Source organism: Gouania willdenowi, unplaced genomic scaffold, assembly GCF_900634775.1.
Source record: "Gouania willdenowi unplaced genomic scaffold, fGouWil2.1 scaffold_273_arrow_ctg1, whole genome shotgun sequence".
Lineage (NCBI taxonomy): Eukaryota > Metazoa > Chordata > Actinopteri > Blenniiformes > Gobiesocidae > Gouania > Gouania willdenowi.
The window spans coordinates 364,245-387,525 of NW_021145031.1; the positions used below are offsets into that span (position 1 = coordinate 364,245).

The window sequence follows — 23,281 nt, forward strand, 5'->3', positions numbered from 1 at the left end:
ATACACAATCTTAAAATGACGTTAAACTACAATGAAATAAATTAATAGACCACTGTTGCCATGCGATCAGCGTCTTTTTGTTAAGCTAGTTATTTATTTTATTTGTTTCTGTTTAGTGCTAGCTGCTAACAGCTAACGCTCTGCTAGCTGCTAACAGCTAACACTCTTAAAGTGTATCAAAGTATTTAACATCCTGATATTAAAAGGTTTTTACTCTTTTAAACAAAGATGAACTGTTTCTTATACATCACAGCAAAGAGCTTAGAGGCCTTCATTTTTGAGTCAGTGTACCACTGAGATATATTTAAACTTGGGGGTCAAACAACAAGCTCCCTGTTTCACTGATTGATAGGTTGTCTTTTTCTCATCTATTTCTAGAGCAAGGTGATTCCATATATGGTGATGAAATATGACCCTGTAGGATGACCTTTCTCTTGTCTATATAGACACTAGCTCATAGTATAGATCAGGGGTCACCAACCTTTTTGAAACCAAGAGCTACTTCTTGGGTACTGATTAATGCGAAGGGCTACCAGTTTGATATTTTCAAAAGAGCGGGGGGGGGGTAGTTTGCTCTTTAAAGAGAAAATAAATAATTCAATTTCACAGTGTTCTTTTATTTGAAAAACACATATAAAGTAAAGAAAAAATTCCACAGTACCCATGCAAATGGTAAATGGTGGTAGTAGTGGAATAAATAAAATAAATAACATAAAATTAAACAAAAAAGGCATACATTGCATAAATTATCCATCAATCTATGCAATGTATGCTTGAAATAAAAATAATCAACAAAAGGAAAATTAAACATAGCCTATACAACAACGGCTATAACCATAACAGAAACACTTCCCTACACATGGTTGGATTTGATTTTCTCCCACTGACATTGTCCGGGCGGACCATCCTTCACTGAGCGTCGTTTCCGGCCGGACAATAATAACGATTACACCTCTTCTTATGCGGTGTAATCGTTATTATTATTACAACAATATTATTATTACAATAATATAATTACACCGCATAAGAAGAGGAAGAAGAGTCTTCTTCCTCTTCTTATGCGGTGTAATCGTTAATATTGTCCGGCTGGAAACGACGCTCAGTGAAGGATGGTCCGCCCGGACAATGTCGGGTAGAAATCAGGAGAAAATCGGGAGAATGGTGGCCCCGAGAGATTCAGTGATACCCTCACTGGTAAGTGCTGCTATTTGAGCTATTTTTAGAACAGGCCAGCGGGCGACTCATCTGGTCCTTACGGGCGACCTGGTGCCCGCGGGCACCGCGTTGGTGACCCCTGGTATAGATCATACTTGGACTGCATTAAGAAATGTTAATTTGTGCACAACTTAAATTGTTTGACGCTCATTCACAAAGCAATTATTTCCATATTTTCCAGCGTCGAGAATGATTTTTTTTTCATTCAAAGTTAAGGGTGTGACCAATGTGGGGACTTCCCTCATTGTAACACCATGACTGATCACATGATCAACCAAAGTGGTTCAGATCTCATCAGAGATTACAGTCCTTTGCTTTCCTCTTCCTCCTCCTCTTCCTCTCACTCCTCTGGCTCCGCCTTTAGTGACAGGTGTTTGATCATGTGATCAGTTAGTGAGCATAGTAGAGGGGTGCATGAGTTACATGTTGTGGTCATTGTGTCTCAAATAGCAGTATTTGTGTTTAACAACTGAGAAAAACATGTAAGCGTGATTGTACCAAACATCCTGGTGGTGTAAAGCCTGATCTGAAGTGTGTTTTTAATGTGATTATTATTACTAGGACTACATTCAAATCTGAAAAGGCTCTGGAACAAAGACAGGTTTAGCTGTTGGTGTATTTAATTACAGTCACTGGTGATGCATCACAGCAGAATGAGGGTAAACTGGTTTCATGTGTTTTATACTGGGAAGGAATTGGGGTGTGGAGGAGACCTCACCTCACACACACACACAGTCACAGAGCAGACACACACAGTCACAGAGCAGACACACACACACACACACTGATAAAGAACTGACCAACATCTGAAACAGGAAGGACAGCAGACCTCCAGGAACAAACTCTGTAGAAAAAAGGTTTGAGTCTGTGTGAGAGAGAGATACATTTATGTATTTATAGATATTATGTCCATGCATGTACAGTATATATACATATGTACTGTATGTATATATGTATGTACGGATGCACATGTGTGTCTATATGGATATATGTTTTTATTTTTTTGTCTTTACAAGTCATAGACATTATAATATAGTAAGTGTGTGTGATATTCTCATAATTATAATAATGGTATTGTGCTGTTAGAGGGTGAGGGGAGGAGCCAACAACAAGTTAATAATAGACTAATATGTGGGGGAAAGGCAGGGGCGTAGCACCACATTTTGGGTTCTGGGTACAAACCATCTTGTTGGGCCCCTCCTGTAACTTTTAATATGTACAATTTTATTTCACCTGGAAACTAAACTAGTTTTATTATATAAACTTTCTTTTTATCTTTACATTAACCCAGAAGTTTCTGGGTCGTGACCCCATTTTAATATCACAAATGTCCAGCGACCCCTGGGACATTTTTTTCTAGAATTAGTTTTTGATCATGTTTATTAAAGTGTGCTATTAATACAGAGTAGCCAGGATTATGTATTTATATACTGTATTTTATTTGAACTAGATTTATATGTTTGAGAATGTTTACGTATAGGATACAGTTATTTGATATTTATTGTCTGTGATGTGTATTTGAAAAACGATAATTAAAAAAAATAGTTTTCATCTACTTTTTTTTAAATTTTATTTTATTTTTTTAATTACTAGACATTTAAACCCCATTTTAATTCCAGGCTGACCCCACATGGGGTCCTGACCCCAAGGTTGAAAAAACTGCAATAACCTAAAGACTCCATATCCATTAATTGTATTTTATAAATCTGTTCTACTATATTTTAATAGTTTATTGAATATTGTGTTTTTGACACACTTTTGTTACAATTTAAGGGGCGGCTGGTTATTGTTAAATGATTTATTTATTTCTTTTTTTGGGGGGGAGTTATAACTAACACGACTTACACATTCATTCATTCATTAATAATAATAATTTGAAAAAAAATTATAAATAAAAGGAAGAGGGATCAATGATGGTTTCAACATCTAGCAGGAGGAGACTAACCCAGAGCCAATGAGGTCCCCCCACCACCCAAGCACCTACCCCAAGGACGTTAATAATAATAATAATAATAATAATAATAATAATAATAATAATAATAATAATAATAATTTGAATAATAATAATAATAATTTGAATAATAATACTAATAATAATAATACTAATAATAATAATAATAATAATAATAATAATAATAATAATAATAATAATAATAATAATAAATACAATGGGGGGAAATAAAACTTTTTGAAAATCAAAGATACATAAGATTATATTAATAGTAACAATAGTGAATATGTAGTCATGGTTGGGAGGGTTACTTTTAAAAAGTAATTCGGTACAAATTACAAGTTATTTATTAAAAATGGAATCAGTAACTTACTCTAAGTATCACTATATTAAAGTAATGTAACTGATTACTTTTGGATTACTTCAACACCAAACCTGCAAATAAAGACATAAAAGGATAGAATACGTGTAACCTGCTCACTGTATTATGAACAATTCAGTTGAATCACTGACCTAAATCACAGACCACACCTCTGGGATGGTCACCTGTAATTCCTGCTAGAAGGATCTGTGGCTAACGGCGCTAACACAACCAATATGTCCAAACATTTGGCCACACAACACGGTGTTATACTCAAGTAAGCTGTGTCTGTGACATACTTAGCAGCACCAGTGCTAGCACTAGCATTAGCACAGCAGGTCAAATTAAACAACTGGCTAACGTTGTGTGATAATGATAAAAATGAGATTAATTAATTATCCTCAGCCAGGGGTCTGCAACATGTGGCTCTGAAGCCTTATGTGGCCCATTGACTCTTTTGTAATGGCTCCCTATAGCTTTGAAATAATATTGAAATAAATAAATATTTTCTCACAGAGGTTTTTAATGATTAATGACTTTGACACCAAATAAAATAATGATATAACAATTTGTTAACTTAAAAATAAATCACATTATGCAATGACTCAGCACTTTCCTACTTCACCTCCTGAAACATCTACAGACCATTAACTTTCCAACACCTGTGGTTAACCTGAAGTTTTAAATCCCTGGTAAGATAATTAAACCAACTAAAGACTATTCTAGAAGTAAATATACATTTTAATTGTGTGGAGACAGATTCATTTACCTGCCAACATGTCGGCTAAATATGTATGTTTGATATGTGGCAAGAAATTAGCAATTAGCATGTGTTGACTGACATTATGTGTTATCAAATTCAAGTTACTCACACACACACACACACACACACACACACACACACACACACACACACACACACACACACACACACACACTCTCTGCACGTGCCTGGTGCCTCATAATAATGTAGCAGGACTGTGCAATAATGCCATGATGTTATATTTTTATTCCTTCTATTTTATTGTGTCTTTCTGTATTTGATTCTTATTTATTGTTTGTAGGTTTTGTGTAAAATGACTCTGTGCAATAGATGATGTGTTAGCAGCTTATTTATGCAGCTTGGAGTCCAAAAGTCATTTACCTACGGGGACACCACAGTGTGGTATCTTTAGTGGTTTCCATGATAATAAGGCAGTTGATGATTGATTATTGTCTAAAGTCTACACTCTGCGTGTGTGTGTTTTATTCTTCTTTAATCCTGACATTTCTCATTGTTTACATTGTGTTTAAGTTAGTTTTTATTATTATTATTCCCTCTTCCTTTAACTACTCCTGCATTTTCAACACATTTCAACAAGTTTGGTGTCAAACTGTTGAAATAATTTAATTTATGCTGTTTTAAATAATGTCTAACTTTTCAACTTTTTTTTTTTAAATATTTAACTTCTCATTTTTCATCCACATTTTAAACATTTTAAACTTTTAACAGTGAACTTCAGCTGTTCATCCATTCTTCAACTGATTTCAACATTTAACATGTTCATCTGTCTGTTCACTTTCAGATAAAACATTCAACAAATTTCAGCTTTTATCAACTTTTTCAATGCTAGGCAAGTGCTAACACTAGGCTAATGCTAATGCTAAAGCTGATGTTAATGTTAAGCTAATACAGTGCCAGCACCTGCATCCTCATTTATATTTTCTTCAGGAAATGTAAATATTCTACTTTTCATTGTTTAGTAGTGAATATGTTGTTTTCTTTTCCCTGGGATCCTCAGCATTATCTCCTCTTCTTCATGGTTAGCCTTAGCACTGATCATCTTATACTCTGTTCATTATCTTCCTTTTTTGTATGAATGCAGTTTTTAATGGTTTTAAAAAGCATTAGTAATAAAGTCACTTTTGAAAATAAAATACAGGCCTGAGTGCTTTGTGTTATATTTCGTTGGGTGAAAGTCCAAAGGTGGCGTTGTCCTCCATCTTTGTCCACATACTGGTGTCACACTGTATGCACCAATCTGCTTTTTTCACCTCCGATACCAATATCTGGTGTCTCCTATTGGCCGATACCGATCCGATACATATATGAATTACAGTCAGTGCAATTAACAATGTAAAATTAAATAATGAAGGATCTGAAATTGAGAGAGAAAAAAAAAAAAAAAACAGCTAAACTAGCTTGGTTGGTAAACATTAAAAAGAAACAGAAATCTTCTTTTTAAAATGGCTTAGTAGAGAATTTAGCGTTAGCATTGCATTTAACGTTAGCATCACAGTATGTAGCATTTAGTGTTAGCATCACAGCGAGCAGCATTTAGCGTAAGCATTGCATTTAACGTTAGCATCACAGTATGTAGAATTTAGCATTAGCATCACAGTGTGTAGCATTTAGCGTTAGCATCAGAGTGTGTAGCATTTAGCGTTAGCATCAGAGTGTGTAGCATTTAGCGTTAGCATCACAGAGTTTAGCATTTAGCGTTAGCATCACAGTGTGTAGCACTAACTCTCATCCAGTCAGTGTGCTGATAAACTTCAGAGCTCCAGATATCTGTTGTGAAACTCAGAGCTTTGACATCTTTTATCTTCTCTAATGTGTGTTTACACTCTTTACCATGATACTCAGGTAGCGCTGTCTGTCTCACACTCATATTTTCAGCTCATCATCTCATGACGTGGAGATGGGTCAAGACTTGGTGAAGGAACAACATGAGATCCAGACTGAAGATCAGAGGTGAGACCACGTCAGAGCTCAGCACTCACACCTCTGTACATCAGTGTTACACTGTGTGTGTGTGTGTGTGTGTGTGTGTGTGTGTGTGTGTGTGTGTGTGTGTGTGTGTGTGTGTGTGTGTGTGCGTGCGTGCGTGCGTGCGTGTGTGCGTGTGTGTGTGTGGGTTCAAGGACCAGGAAGCAGCTCACACCTGGACCTGGACCCAGCTGTGTGTCCTTTAGAAGTGACCAGTCCATGCACAAACCCATGAACTTCAAAGGAGGTCCATCTACTGACCCACAGTGAGTCCACATAAAGAAGGTTGCTGGTTGTATTCCTGATGGTCCAGGGGCCTCATTTATTGATCCGTTCATAGAACTGGTTCTAAATACGTTCAGACCAATGAAATGTAGAATGTGCACCAGTACAAAAAGAATCAGTATTTATGAAGCGTGTGGACAGAGGTCGTACACACAGCAGTGTTGATTAATCCCACCTGTTCTAAAGGTAGCACACGTTCAGGATCATTTACATTAAGACACGCCTCCAATTGACCATATATGGTAACAGCAATCCTTTTAACCCTCCTATTATTCTTGATGTCAGTTTAACCTCATTCAATGTTTATCACTCAAAAAATAATAGACTTTTTTTTTTTGCTTAATATTTCATGACTTTTCTTAATTTGATACAATTGATTAAACATAAGATGATCATGATGATATTTATTCATTGTGATGAACACATATTACACACATTGGTGTAAAGTGTGTGTGTGTGTGTGTGTGTGTGTGTGTGTGTGTGTGTGTGTGTGTGTGTGTGTGTGTGTGTGTGTGTGTGTGTGTGTGTGTGTGACTTTACATCTCCACACCTACAGAGTTGATACATGACATTGTAAAGTAAAACTGATATTTCATTTTTTCATTTTTAAACAAGTGAAACCCCTCACACACAAAAAACAACCACAAAAACAATAAAACCATAAAGTAAAAAATAAATAAACAAAAACTCATCCACTGTTAAAAGAGGAGTGAAACTTTATAGTGAATAACTCCATAGGAATGTGTATGAACTGTGTATGAATGATGGTGGTGGTCAGAGGGGCTGTAGGCACCAAATGGTAGCCACACTTCTGTCAGTCTGCCCCAGGACACCTGTGGCTATAATGTGGCTTACCACCACTAGTATGACTGGTGTGAAGGAATAATTGTTTCTGTTCACGCTTTGAGTTTTTATTATTATTATTATTATTATTATTATTATTATTATTAATGTTACAAAAAAATAACAGTAATAAGTAAATGAATCTATAAGGGGGGGGGGGGGGTCACCAACATCAATCACTATGGTTCATTGTGTGAGAGTTATGAATGTTCACCACACATTAGAAAATATTTAGATGAAATATTTTCCAGATCCACTAACTGTAAAAGTGAAAGTTTGACCTGATGGTGGCGCTGCAGTAAAGGTCAAAGGTCATATCATCACCACAACCAATAGGTTCATACTCTAGTGCTCATTAATGTTGTCAGTAAATTTGAGAAGATTTAGATGAAAACTATTCCAGATAAATGAATTCTAATGTAAAAGTTTGTCCTGATGGTGGCGCTAGAGAACAGGTCAAGGTTTTATTATCAAGGCCTTATTTATGGATTCAACAAATAAACAAAGTGTCTGACACTAAGGCCCTATGCTACTAATCTAGATTATTATATCCTGGATTAATCTCTGTTAGCTTCAACTAACCAAACACTCCCTGTCAGAGAGATGCTGTCCTACGAAGGTCGATAACAACATGCTAATTATAGCCAAGTGTTTTCAACCTGGGTACATGCACGTTCACATGAAAGGGGTGGAGCTAGCAGCGTCTGACCAATCACTACAATGGAGAAAACTGGCAGAGCGAGCGTCTTTGCAGGAAGAGGAGCTTATGATCTTACACTTGCTGTATGAAAGGAGCTTCTTTTTATAAATAAAATGTGATTGATTGATTGATTGATTGATTGATTGATTGATTGATTGATTGATTAAATAAATATCATGAATTCATATCCATGATTACAGTGAAGAGCAACAATAGTGCTGCGCACCAGGAGGCGGAGCTTTTATACTCCCTCAGATCTGATCCACTTCATAATCTGGTCTGACCATGTTAAAACGTTGTTGTTTGTTCCTACATGTAACACTATTTTAGTAACAGTTGCTGGCAGCGTGGGTAACATTTGGTTCAGTTTGTCTCAGATAGTGTGAACTGTAGCACCTGGAATACAGTGTGTGATGTCATTAAATAATCTGGTGTTCCTAGTTATTGAATCACCAATAATGAGTGACTAGGAATGTGTGTGAACCTGTTACACTGACCAGGAGCATCTGATGGTGAGAGGGTCACTGATGGCTGCTAGGGACCCTCCATCGTTGGGGTCTTTCTGCGTAGAAGCAGCTCTGCAGCAGGTGGAGTAGAGCGGTGTTTGTTGATGTCTGTAGGGCTGTACGTGGAACCAGAGTGTCTCTGTACTGCTGCTCTGAGAAGTTTTAGACAGGCTATGGAGGATTTGGACTGATGGGAATTCAGTCCCTGTAGTGGTGGAGACGTTTTCCTGGTGGTTGTTTCAGTCGCTCAGTTGGACTGAGTCTGTCTTTATTTTAGTATGAGAGGGCTTCAAAACTATTATGGAGAGTAAGCAGAGGAGGGACAATATAAATAAATAATTTCACAGTATTTTCCACCTTTAATGTGACCTATAACCTGTACAATGCAATTGAAAAACAAACTGAAACGTTTCAGGGAGATGAAGTAAAAATAAATAAATAAAAACTGAGAGAATGAGGTTGCTAAAGTGTGCACACCCTCTTATACAGACCCTTTATAAAAAATTTGGATATCATGGAAAAGTTGTTTAATTTCCATAATTTCATTCAAAAAGTTAAACTTTCATTGATTATAGATTCAGGGTTCACAGTTTAAACAATTTCAAGTGTTTATTTGTTTATTTTTATTCTAATGAAGGGCTAAGCCCACACATGTCAACCTAGAGCATCTTGCTTGGCTGCACAGTGACACACATGGTGGTTTGGCCATGTCCTTCACCTACCTCCTGACCATCTGACGAAAGTTATTCTCCAGTTTGAATCAAGGGCAGCAGGTTGGAGATGGCCAGGAGGCAAGACCCGCCCACAATGGGTCAACATCATAACAGGCGATCTGAGACAACACAGACTTGTTGTGGAGGATGCAGATCTGCTGGTACGGGACTGCCAGCTTTGGAAGAAATTGGTTCACCTGGACCGCCCTCAGAACAGGAGCCTTAGTTAATTAGTTTTATATGTGTATGGTGTTTTCATAATTATTTATTATTTTTGTATATATATTGTGTTTTAAATGTTTGCCCTGTTTAGTGTGGTGTGTTAAACAGCCAGAATGAAAAGTGGCCCATTGAGAGTGGTAAGCACCCCCAATAAAAAATAAAATAAAAAATTGATGAACTATGTTTGTTATTGAAGTGGTGTTGATGTAAATCTCAGCAAACAGTGGAAGGTGAAAGAGAAAAGGCTTTGTAGGAATGGTCTCCAGTGTGTAGGGGAGTCTTAGACACTGTGTGATCTTCAGATTTATGAAGGATTGAAGACAAATAAAGCCTCAGTCCAACAGACTTGTTCTCCTGTTCAGTGGAAACATGCTGAGATGTTCCACACGTGAGCTGAGCTCCAAAGGCTGCTCCACACTCACTGCACTGTGGCTCTGCAGGACATCACCCACTGTTACTGATGTTCACATGATGTTAGCAGAGCTTCCTGTGCTTTCCTCCATCTGCTCATCAGCATGTCTGAGTGTCTGTGTCTTCTCCACAGCAGCTTGGAGGGTGTGGATGGTTCCTCTGGAGCTGAGCTTGATGCCATCTTTATGGTGTGTACGTCTACAAAGACACTAAACCTGTGTCAGCCTGTGATCAAACCACTGTACACACGCGCGCACACGCACACACACACACACACACACACACACACACACACACACACACACACACACACACACACACACACACACACACATGATTGGAGCAGGCCTTCACTCATTATCACCTTTAATGTACTTGTGTTCCAGCTGCTGGAGGACAACATCATCAGCTTTGTTAAAGCTGAACTCAAACACATGCAGAAGCTTGTGGATGGAGATGATCCAGAGTGCTCAGAGAGTCAGATGGAGGATGAAGATGAGGAGCAGAGGAGGAGCAGGGAGGCCTTTCTGAACATCACACTGTATTTCCTGAAGAGGATGAAGCAGGAGGAGCTGGCTGAGCGTCTGCAGAGCAGTAAGAGCATGTGAACATCTTCACTGTGAGGAACATCACATGAAGGACACAAAGCTGGCTTTTCTTTTTCAAAGCATGATTCAATCAGTCACATTTAATCTGAGGAACCATCCAGACTGAGAACATCACACACTTTGATCTCCAATGTTCAAACCTGCTCTGACTTCTCCACTCTAACATTAAGTTTGTCTTCATTCAGGAACAAAAGCTCCTCGATACCAACGTGAGCTGAAGTCCAAGCTGAAGAAGAAGTTCCAGTGTGTGTCTGAGGGCGTGGCTAAAGCAGGAAGCCCAACCCTCCTGAAGGATATTTTCACAGAGCTCTACATCACAGAGGGAGGGGGAGCAGAGGTCAACCAGGAACATGAGGTCATACAGATAGAAACAGCATCCAGGAGATCAGACACAGCAGAAAGAGCCATCACACTAGAAGAGCTCTTTAAAGCCCCTCCTGGAAGACCTCGACCAATCAGGACAGTGATGACAAAGGGCGTGGCTGGCATTGGGAAAACACTCTTAACACACAAGTTCACTGTGGACTGGGCTGAAGACAAAGCCCAGCAGGAGGTTCACTTCACATTCCCACTAACCTTCAGAGAGCTGAACGTGCTGAGGGGGAGGAGCTTCAGCTTGGTGGGACTTGTTGATCACTTCTTCTCTGGAAGCAAAGAAGCAGGAATCTGCAGCTTCCAGGACTTCCTGGTTTTGTTTATCTTGGATGGTCTGGATGAGTGTCGGCTCCCTCTGGACTTCCTCAGCACTCAGACCCTGACTGATGTCTCAGAGTCCACCTCAGTGGAGGTTCTGCTGATAAACCTCATCAGAGGAGAACTGCTTCCATCAGCCCGCCTCTGGATAACCACACGGCCTGCAGCAGCCAATCAGATCCCTCCTGAGTGTGTGGACATGGTGACCGAGGTCAGAGGGTTTACTGACTCTCAGAAGGACGAGTACTTCAGGAGGAGGTCCACAGATGAGGAGCAGGTCAGCAGCATCATGTCCCACATCAGGACGTGTCGTAGCCTCCACATCATGTGCCACATCCCACTCTTCTGCCGGATCACTGCTACAGTTCTGGAGGACGTGTTGAAGATCAGAGAGGAGGGAGAGCTGCCCAGGACTCTGACTCAGATCTACAGCCACTATGTGGTCCTTCAGAACAAAGTCAAGACAGTGAAGTTTGATGGAGGAGCTGCCACAGATCCACACTGGAGTCCACAGAGCAGAGAGATGATAGAGTCTCTGGGAAAACTGGCTTTTGAGCAGCTGCAGAAAGGAAAGCTGATCTTCTATGAGAGTGACCTGACAGAGTGTGGCATGGACCTCAGAGCAGCCTCAGTGTTCTCAGGAGTGTTCACACAGGTCTTCAGAGAGGAGAGCAGCCTGTACCAGGAAAAGGCGTTCACCTTCATCCACCTGAGCCTTCAGGAGTTTCTGGCTGCTCTTCATGTCCATCAGACGTTCATCAGCTCTAAAGTCAATCTTCTGGAGAACTCATTGATGTTTAAATTCAAACAAACTCTTAACCTTCTCCGTAGTGGAGGTCAGCCTGACTTAAAACTTCTCCATCAAAGTGCTGTCGACGAGGCCTTACGGAGTCCAAACGGACACTTGGACTTGTTCCTCCGCTTCCTGCTGGGTCTTTCGCTGCCAACCAATCAGAGGCTCCTACAAGGCCTGCTGACACAAACAGGAAGTGACTCACAGACCAATCAGAGAACAGTTGATTACATCAAGGAGAAGCTGAGTGAGGGTTTGTCAACAGAGAGAAGCATCAACCTGTTCCACTGTCTGAATGAAGTGAATGATCACTCTCTGCTGGAGCAGATCCAACAGTCCATGAGATCAGGACGTCTCTCCACAGAGAAACTGTCTCCTGCTCAGTGGTCAGCTCTGGTCTTCATCTTACTGTCATCACAAGAACATCTGGATGTCTTTGACCTGAAGAGATTCTCTCCTTCAGAGGAAGCTTTTCTGAAGCTGCTCCCAGTGGTCAAAGCCTCCAAGAAAGTTAAGTATGTGACTTTCGAAGAACATGTCTTTAATTCTCTCACAGACAAACATCTGTAAGGTTTCTCTGATTCTTCATCAGGTTGAGTTCCTGTGGTCTCTCAGTCCTCCAGTGTGAAACATCTGGACCTGAGTAACAATGATCTGCAGGATTCAGGAGTGAAGCTGCTGTGTGAAGGACTGAAGAGTCCTCACTGTAAACTGGACTCTCTCAGGTCAGTGGATCACATGTTCCATCAATATTGTCCTGTTCCTTGTCTCCTCACTTGTTTCCTGAGTTGTGGATGTTTTTCTGAATCCAGTCTGTCAGGTTGTGTCATCACAGAGGTGGGCGGGGCTTCTCTGGCAGCAGCTTTGAGCTCCAACTCCTTCAGTGTGAGAGAGCTGGACCTGAGCTACAACCATCCAGGAGACTCAGCAGTGAAGCTGCTCTCTCAGAGACTGAACACTCTGAGGTGAGACACATCACAGCAGCTCATCACATGTTCACATCAATCCCCATCACATGTGTGACAGAGAGCTGTATCAGAGGAATGTGATGAAGGTGTGAGAGGTGGGACACTAAAGGAGGAGGACTGGGACAGGTTAGAGGGATGAAGGACAGAGTCTGGTGACCAGTGTGAAGCTTAGGTATAATGGTGGTGGCTGTGGACAAAGAGAAGGAGTGAGTGGTAATACAGGTATTTAGAATCAACATGTCTAAAGTTAAGCCGACTATGAGTTTTATCCCACAGTCTAAGACATGCCAGTGCATCGTAGACCGATGTATGTGCAAGAACCACTACTGCAAACCCAAGCGCTGCCCTGGACACGAAAATGCAGCCAGGCTAGCAGAAAGAGTGGGGGCCAGGGAGCCTAGACAACCTTCTCATGGATGAGCAGCCCTCCAGATGCCCCTGAGACCCCAAGCCGAGAGGCAGCAACCTCCCCCCACACACACATCCGAGAAAGCACCAAGGAACCGAAGACCCAACGCACCCCGCCACCGACCCCAACCCCCAACCCCAAGGCCCCCCACCAAGCCAGCCGGCCAAGCTCGCTGGGCCCTCATTTCGAAACGCCAAGCAACCCGCCCCAACCCCGCTACAGATGCCAGCACCCCCCAGTGCGCCCACTCTCCACACCAGCAAGGCAGGCCGCCCAGGGCCAGCACATACCGAGGGCAGCCCCCAAGGCAACCAGGCCACACCCAAAGGGAAGAGGCACCCCCACGCCTTGCCGGGCCGACACTGCTCGAAGAGACCCTCCAAATAGAGCCCCCAGCAACACGCCCCCCAAGACCCACCGCCCCGCCATACCCGATTGCACCATCCTGATGTATTTGTACCCATCCATCAACAGAGGAGCCGGGCCGCCACCCGACAGGCCCAAATATGTGATCCTACCCACCTTCCTGCTATGGTGCCTCTCCATTCCCCAATCGAGAGGAACTTCCCTATCCCCTGTGTGAATGTGTGTGTTTAGTAAATGTATGAGGTGCAATTAAAAGAAAGGGGATGGAGGGGAGCGGTGCTCCCCATCCAACTTTTGTGTATATATGGGTCTGTGGTGCAATAGCTCCGGAGGGTGGAAGTGGTGGTTGCACCCTCTGGGGGGTGGTGTGTTGAGGTGTGATTAACATTGGAGGGATTGGTAGGGCAACTTGAGGTGGGAATGTCGCCCCAGTGCCACTACTCAGTCGCCCAGGCGGCGGCCATCTTTGCAGATCATCTGTGACTTTATCCAGCAGCGGATCTAGGTTCAGTTTAATTAATTCATTTAAGTTTGGTGATATATTTAAGCCTAGATATGTAATTGTGTTTGTGCGGGAGGGGTATTGTGGGTTTTGGCTTAATGGATTACATGAATTTTTTGTTAAAAAGGAGGATTGACGATTTTGACCAGTTAATGGAATAGTCTGATAGTTTAGAGAAGCTGTTTATTAGTTTAAATACTCCTTCTAATGAGGATGGGGTTCTTCCAAATAGAGTAAAATATCATCCGCATAAAGATTAATTTTGTGTTCTGAGATGGATGAGTGGATTCTTTTAATAACAGAGTTCTGCCGAACAGCTGCTGCGAGAGGTTCAACGAATATTGCAAAGAGCAAAGGTGAGAGTGGGCAACCTTGTCTGGTTCCCCTCTGCAGTGTGAAGCTTTGGGATGTTATTTTGTTTGTGGTTACTGAGGCCTTAGGTTTAGAGTATAGGGTGGAGATCCATTGTATGAATGATTCTCCAAAGCCAAATATGCCAAGGACAGCAAGGAGGAATGACCAGTTGACTCTATCGAATGCTTTTTCTGCGTCAAGTGACAAGATTATTGTTTTCTTTTTAGAGTTCTGTGCCATGTTGATCAAATTAAACAGTCTTCTAACATAAATAAAGGTCTGGAGACACATAACATCCTAGCTGATGAGCAGAATGACTTTAGAAAATGTAGGGCCTGCATTGATCATATTTATGTTTTATCATCTGTGCTGAGGGCCAGGCTGCAAGAGGGAAAACCAACATTTGTCTTTTTGTTGATTTCCAGAAGGTTTTTGACTGGATCAACAGGGATCTTTAATGTATAAATTACTGGATTATGGCATTACTGGTACATTCTATGATGATGTCAAATCACTCTATAAAGCCCCAGTTGCATGTGTGCAGATCAATGGTTTAAAAACTGGTTGGTTCTCCACCATGTTTGGTGTAAAACAAGGAGATGTGTTGTCTTTGTTTTCCCTTTATATAAATAATGTGGTAAATGAAATTATGGAAGCTAATCTGGGTATTTGTATAAATAACTGTAATTTAAGTCTTTTATTGTATGCTGATGATATTATTTTTCTGGCAAATTTACATAATATGTTAAATATTTTAAATACATGGTGTAAAAAATGGAGACTGACTCTAAATAAAGATAAAACACAGATCATGTATTTTAGGAAAAATCATGACTTGAGAAGTAATTATATATATGGCCTGTCTTAGTTTATACAAGTTCATACAAGTTCCTAGGATTGATCTTTAATGACTTTATGAGTTTTCAAGAGGGAACAAAGTTTTTGGCTGAGTCAGCAGGAAGAGCTTTGGGCTGTGTGAGAACAATGACTATAAAATACAGTTGTCATGTTGACAGTTGTTACTGTTTTATTTTGAGGTTTTGGGTCGACTCTCAATACAGTATCTACTGACAGTTCTTTTGGTTTTATGTGATATGTTTTTATTTGGTTTCACTGTTTGTTTTGTGTGTGCGTGCGTGTTTATGTTGCTTTTTATGTAATATTGTAAATATTTGTATTTAATATTGTCATTTATTATTGTAATGAAAATGAAGGAGACCCCAGTCAGAATAGTTCCCTCAAAAAGTCAGGAGCTAATGGAGCTCAATAAAATCAAATGAAATGAAATTAAATAATTTTTATTATTATAATTTTTAACAGAAAATACACATTTTAAAATCCCCATATATTTAATGTTTTTATTTGTAAATTTATCACAGTCTCTCTCACATACCCCCTGCAGTACCGTTGTGTACGCCTAGGGGTACGCGTACCCCCATTTGAGAAAACCTGTAATAAATAAGATTTTAGTTGACTAAATCTGTTACAGATATAATCGACTAAAAAAAAAAACCATTAGAGTTTATTTATTTTTGAAATATTCAGTTACTGTTGATCAACCTGATATATGATGGTATTAATGTTTGTAAACACAGACAGATTAGATGTGATCAATACGTTTGATCACATGATCACATGAGTTCTGATTGGATTTCAGCCGAGGTGACCAAATAGTGTAAATATACATATATATATAATAGTGTATAGTTTAGTTTTTATTAGTCAGTGAAGATATTAATATAAGTTGATATAGTTTTTGTTAACATGTATTTTTATTAAATTATTCATTGTTTAGTTATTGTCACTTTAAAAACTTTAATCAACAAAAACTATGATAAAATGTTTAGTCGACTAAATGAACAGTATAAAGTGCAAACCTCCATCAAGCTCTGAACCTCCTCTTCACAGATATTATCAGTTATCAATGATCAATGATCCTGATCATGGTACCATGATCATTAACACTATAAAGGCTTGGAACCACATTTATATCTCATTAATAAACATCCAGTAGGTCACAATGTATGGACACACACTTTAAAAAAAAAGAAAATAAATCAATGAAATGCATAATCTGGATCTGATCAGGATGAAGCTCAGTGGGATCATTGATTAACCACCCAATATAACTGAGTCACATTTTATACAGATCCATCAATTACAAACCCAGATATGAATTATTATGATGAGAGATAGACATTTTTTATCTTTGAAACTGATCAGAATCAGTTTATTGATCAGGAGTCCCTCTGGCAGCAGAAATCTTTCCTCCTTGGTGGAGGTAATAAAGCAGATGAAGTGTACGGCAGAGGTTTGAATTCTGTCAATAATGTGATGATTATTATTATTAATAAATGAATGTCTTTCTCCCACAGACTGAGTTTCTGTGGTCTCTCAGAGAGAAGCTGTGCAGCTCTGTCCTCAGTCATCAGCTCTCAGTCCTCCAGTGTGAAACATCTGGACCTGAGTAACAATGATCTGCAGGATTCAGGAGTGAAGCTGCTGTGTGAAGGACTGAAGAGTCCTCACTGTAAACTGGACTTTCTCAGGTCAGTGGATCACATGTTCCATCAACATTGTCCTCACTGCATGAAAACTGAGATTATCCACCCTGTGAATGTCTGATAATTCCTGTAAACGCCCAGGAATATCAGCAGTTCACTGTGAAGTCCCCCCACCCCCACTGTGAATGTTTTTCTATAATTAGCATTTCAATGTCTAGCCTGCCTGACTGAAACTAACCAACCATTGGAAGAAACCACAGACAGTTCAGAAGTAAAATCACCTGTGATTGGACAGAAAGTCCCTCACTCATTGGTCACCGTTGGGATGCATGGTCATATGCCCCTCCCATTTTTATTATAATACAAATAATAATAATTATAATATTAATGATACTAATAATTATTATTGCTAATATTATTTAGTGAGAACATCACAATAACAGTTTATTGAGAATAAGAGACACAGGAGGAACATAATGAAAGTAGAGCTTTATTTATTAAAAATATAACAAACTTTACACTGTGTCCCTTTGTCTGGGTCACACACTAAAACTTGAACTCTTGGCAGCTTCAGGGTCATAAAAAGATGGAGCAGGTCTTTTGGGGGGTGGTCCATAATGCAGTCTTTTGTGGTGGGTTGCTTGATATTTGGGCTCATTTTCCAGTTTGTTCTGTAATGTTGAACACAGAGCAGAAAGCTCCAGGCTTCTGAAGGATGGAGACCATAATATATATAATAATAATAATCTGTAACCATGGGTAGCCTTAATGTGTCATTTGTGGCAATGCATGGAGGCTCCTGACTGCTGGTCCATTTATATTCTAGTTTACAAATGACAATTTGCGTACCCCTAGGGGTACCGTACCCCACTTTGGGAACCTAGGTTCTATGTTGTTAACACAACAAAATATTATGTGTGTGTGTGTGTGTGTGTGTGTGTGTGTGTGTCAGCCGTTTTGTTTTTCCCTCCAAAATGTCACATAATAAACCACAATGTACAAAAATACAAGGAATAGATGAAGCTTTGCTCTGTGCACATGCTCTGTGTAACATCTGTTCTGTTGTCTTTATAAATCTGACCCTCTTCCTCCTCTGTCTGCTGTGAGCTGAACCTTTAATGGCTTCTGTTTGTGTCCAAAGGTCTGGATGACTAAATGTGAAGTTCTTCCAGACTGTCTCATAGTATGTCTTACATGATACTGGGAAAAAGAAAGGCAACAGGCATAAATAAGTAAAATAATAACACCACAAACAACAAAACAGATTATTTTCCAGATTAAAGTTACTTACATATAAAGACTCCAGTGTCCACTTTACACATGTCTGGACTTGTAATGAGAGTTTACATCAAAGTCACAGGTGAATTATGGGACGAGCTCAGTCTGTCACAACAAAAAAATAGTGTCAGATACATTTATTTATACTATTTTATATTAAAATCTTACCCTAGTATGTGTTCATAACACTTTTTGTTTCCCTCTGAGTTGTGTAAAAAAACAATATTTAACTGCAATAAATCATTTTCTCACTCTTTTCTTTCAAGCATCAAATATGTGAGTCTTAAAGTTGTATTGAGCTAATCTAAAGCTAATCAAAGTGTATAAATCAAACTACATAGAACAGTAAAACATATTTTAAACACATTACAGGAAAATACAATAAAAGACAAGAAAAACATAGCAAATACTTCAAAAGCTGTACAAAACTACTACAAAAATGAACCAAACAACAACAGTATTACACAAAATAACTCACAATAAAAACAACAACAAAAAAACACAAAAAGACAAGAAAAACACAAAAAATGACTGCAAACCCATAGTATTAACAAACAAGCAAAATCACTACAGAAATACACAAAAGTGACTTTAAAAAACACAAATTGGCAAAACAAGTACATATTATAACTCCAAAAAAACATACATTTTACAGTAAAAATACACAAAAGGACAAAATAAATGCACAAAATGTCTTTCCTGTGTTAACGCTCAAATTGGTCATTATTCTAAATTCGGACTGGAAGTCACATTTACCTAATTCAGATTTAAATTTAATTCAGAATAAAATATATTAGGAATTAAGTGTTTACAAGGTCAGTTTGAAGAGGAATGAACTTTTATTCTGCTTTAAAGAGGAATTAAAGCTCCATACAAACATGTTGGCTCTCAGAGACTTGTGTGTCTTTACAGTGGAGACAGTCCTGATTTACATTTATATAGATCACAGTATGGTCATTTACATGTGAAAACCTTACCCAGTCCTAGAAGCTGGGGGGAGACTTTCTCACCTTGTGCTGTGAGTTTACGACAATTCCTGGCAGTTATCTGGAGCTGACTGGAACTTCCTGTTTACTCAGAGTTAACGGCAATTTACAGTGACGGAAACTGACGGAAATCCCACTTTTCATGCAGTACCTGTTCCTCATCTCCTCACTTGTTTCCTGAGTTGTGGATGTTTTTCTGAATCCAGTCTGGCAGGTTGTGTCATCACAGAGGTGGGCGGGGCTTCTCTGGCAGCAGCTTTGAGCTCCAACTCCTCCAGTGTGAGAGAGCTGGACCTGAGCTACAACCATCCAGGAGACTCAGCAGTGAAGCTGATCTCTCAGACACTGAACACTCTGAGGTGAGACACATCACAGCAGCTCATCACATGTTCACATCAATCCCCATCACATGTGTGACAGAGAGCTGTATCAGAGGAATGTGATGAAGGTGTGAGAGGTGGGACACTAAAGGAGGAGGACTGGGACAGGTTAGAGGGATGAAGGACAGAGATAAGAAGGTAGTGAGGAGTGAGGAGAGGCTGATGGAGAACTATGAGGAGCTGATGAAGGAATGAGAGAGAAGATCAGAGGAGGTGGAACCAATCAGTGAGGATTGTGTTCATACAAAAATATAAATATATCTTATGAAATTACATTTTAATCTTTTCTCTGACACAAGTTATCAAGTCAAAAAATTAGGGATGAACCGAAATGTGAATTATTGACTGAAAACTAAAATAAATTTCCAGCTCTGAATGTAACTAACCACTAAAATTAAAACTATGCAATTGTATAAATCAAAACTAATGCTTCAAATAATCAATCAATAAAAGGTAGGGGAGGGGATTTTTTCCAGATACACTTTTTAAGTTTTTGGTTGAAATTTTCTTAATGTTCTGACAGAAATGAAGATCTTATGAGCTCTGAAAAAGGAACAAAGAAAATCCATCATGTGTAGCAGCTGTAAACCTGTAAAAACGTTGACCAATGAAAAAAGATGGTTCGTTTTTTTATTAACCAAAACGCATCATTGGTGACGAACTTAAAACAGAGTTTTTAGTCACGTTTTTGAACATACAGTTTATAATGATAATATTTAGTGTTTACTGACTGCTGAATGAGACGACGTAGATTCTACACAATACAAACAATGAGCTTAGATCCACTTCTGCAGCAGCAGTGCTAATGCATGTGAGTGAGACAGAGCACAGAGGGGAGGGGGGTAAGCTACATTCAAAATCATGCTAGCTTTAAAAAAAACATCAGGTTTCTGAGCAGCACTTTGGACTCTTTAGGTGTGTAAATCACTGCCTGTGTTTGCTCCTGCAGGGCGGACCATGGAGGAGAGCAGAGGATCAAAGCTGGTGTGAGGAAGTGTAAGTGTGTGTGTGTTCATTCAAAGTGTCCTCATGAAGCTCTGAGTGAATGAACATGTCAGTGATACAGAGACAATGAAGCATCACATGATCAACTGTTGTTTCTTTGTGTCTCATCAGATTTCTGTCACATTCACCTCGACACAAACTCCATCAACAGAAAACTCAGACTGTCTGACAACAACAGGATGGTGACATGTTTGTGGGAGGAGGAGCTTTATCCTGATCATCAGGACAGATTTGATCACAATCAGGTTCTGTGTAGTACTGGTCTGACTGGTCACTGTTACTGGGAGGTGGAGTGGAATGGAAATGTTTCTATAGCAGTGAGTTACAGAGGAATCAGAAGAAAAGGAAACAGTATTGATTGTTGGTTTGGATTTAATAATCAGTCCTGGAGTCTGAGATGTTACAGAGGTTTTTACATCTTCAGACACAATAACATAGACACACCTACCTCCTGTCCCTGTGGTTCCTCTGGTAGAGTAGGAGTGTATGTGGACTGTCCTGATGGACGTCTGTCCTTCTATGAAGTCTCCTCTGACTCTATGACACTCATCCACACCGTCTGTACCTCCTTCACTGACACTCTGTATCCTGGGTTTAGATGTTGGTCCTATGGTTCCTCAGTGTCTCTGAGTCCTCTGTGAGACAGACAGACAGACACACAGACACACAGACAGACAGACAGACACATAGACTGATAGACACGCAGACAGACAGTCAGACAAACACACACACACACACACATAGACAGACAGACAGACACACCGACAGACAAACAGACACATAGACAGACAGACACATAGACTGACAGACAGACAGACACGCAGACATACAGACAGACAGGCAGACAAACACACACACACACATAGACAGACAGACAGACACAGCTACACAGACAAACAGACATGCAGACAGACCGACAGCAACACAGACAGACACACACAGAATGACAGACACAGACACACAGCTACACAGACACACAGGCAGGCAGGCAGAAACATTGACAGACACATAGACTGACAGACAGACAGACACGCAGACAGACAGACAGACAAACACACACTAACACACATAGACAGACAGACAGACACAAACAGCTACACAGACACACTGACAGACAGACAGACACAGCTACACAGACAGACACGCAGACAAACACACACACACACACCTACAGACGGTCAGACACACAAACAGACAGACACACACTGACAGACGGACTCTTAGACACACAGACAGACAGACACACAGGTAGGCAGACACGCAGACAAACACACACATACACACACACCTACAGACTTTCAGACACACAGACATACACACAGGCAGGCAAAAAGACGGACAGACAGACAAACACAGCTACACAGACAGACAGACAGACACACACACACACACACACACACACACACACACACACACACACACACACACACACACACACACACACACACACACACACACACACACACACACACCTACAGACAGACAGACAGACATACCTACAGACAGACAGACACACACACAGCTACTCAGACAGACACACAGCTACACAAACAGACAGACAGACACGCAGACAAACACACACACACACACACACCTACAGACAGTCAAACACACAGACAGACAGACACACAGGCAGGCAGACAGACAGACAGACAGACACGCAGACAGACAGACAGAAGGCAACACAGACAGACACACACAGAAAGACAGACACAGACACACACAGAGACAGGCAGGCAGAAACATAGACAGATAGACAGACACACAGATAGACAGACACACCAACAGACAGACAGACACAGCTACACCGACAGACACACACACAGCTACACAGACAGACAGACAGACAGACAGACACACACAGCTACACAGACAGACACACCGACAGACACACACAGCTACACAGACAGACAGACAGACACAGACAGACAGATAGACAGACAGACAGACACAGCCACACAGACAGACAAACACACAGACAAACAGACAGACAGACACACACAGCTACACAGACAGATACACACACACACAGACAAACAGACACACAGCTACACAGACACACACACACAGACAGACAGACACACAGACAGACAGACAGACAGACACACTGACAGACAGACACACACAGCTACACAGACAGACAGACAGACAGACAGACACAAAACAGACAGCCACACAGACAGAGAGATAGACAGACAGACAAGATGACTGACTTCCTGTTTGGTTTTGGGCGGGGTTATAATGTATCTTTTTGCTCATCTTGTGGTCAATAATACATGTAAATTTGATGTGAATCCATTGAAAAATAGCAGAGATACATCATTTAGAATGTGACGTCGAAGGATTTTACAGTGACATTATAGGCCCCTCCCACTGATCACAGCCTGTTTTTTCTATCAGGACCTGTTCCCATCTTATAAGATTCATCCAACACTATTTTGAAGTCAACATGACATATCTTCTTTCCGGACGCCTAAAA

At 40.2% G+C, this 23,281-nt stretch overlaps 1 protein-coding gene and 1 long non-coding RNA gene across 2 annotated transcripts; one reads left to right on the top strand and one right to left on the bottom strand.

Moving 5' to 3' along the window:
- The first annotated feature begins 1,935 nt into the window (after positions 1–1,935).
- On the top strand, positions 1,936–22,720 carry LOC114459207 (protein NLRC3-like). The gene is made up of 10 exons (XM_028441536.1): positions 1,936–2,072; positions 6,187–6,261; positions 10,090–10,144; positions 10,343–10,550; positions 10,750–12,565; positions 17,025–17,198; positions 19,624–19,776; positions 20,747–20,793; positions 20,914–21,488; positions 22,661–22,720. The coding sequence occupies exons 2-9, from the start codon at positions 6,209–6,211 to the stop codon at positions 21,441–21,443; spliced, it is 3,036 nt and encodes a 1,011-aa protein (XP_028297337.1). The 5' UTR covers positions 1,936–2,072; positions 6,187–6,208; the 3' UTR covers positions 21,444–21,488; positions 22,661–22,720.
- LOC114459210 (uncharacterized) lies at positions 8,748–21,389 on the bottom strand. Its single transcript, XR_003673269.1, has 3 exons — positions 21,251–21,389; positions 20,529–20,599; positions 8,748–8,905 (listed from the first exon to the last, which is right to left on the bottom strand). It is a non-coding gene; the product is annotated as an uncharacterized LOC114459210 (long non-coding RNA).
- Positions 22,721–23,281: the final 561 nt, after the last annotated feature.

What these genes read in the sequence shown, in the direction of transcription:
- LOC114459207 (XM_028441536.1), top strand. Translation starts at nt 6,209, where the DNA reads ATGGGTCAAGACTTGGTGAAGGAACAACATGAGATCCAGACTGAAGAT. An exon ending in AGCTTGATGCCATCTTTATG is followed by an intron (nt 10,145 to 10,342) that starts GTGTGTACGTCT and finishes CTTGTGTTCCAG; the next exon opens with CTGCTGGAGGACAACATCAT. An exon ending in AAAGCCTCCAAGAAAGTTAA is followed by an intron (nt 12,566 to 17,024) that starts GTATGTGACTTT and finishes TTTCTCCCACAG; the next exon opens with ACTGAGTTTCTGTGGTCTCT.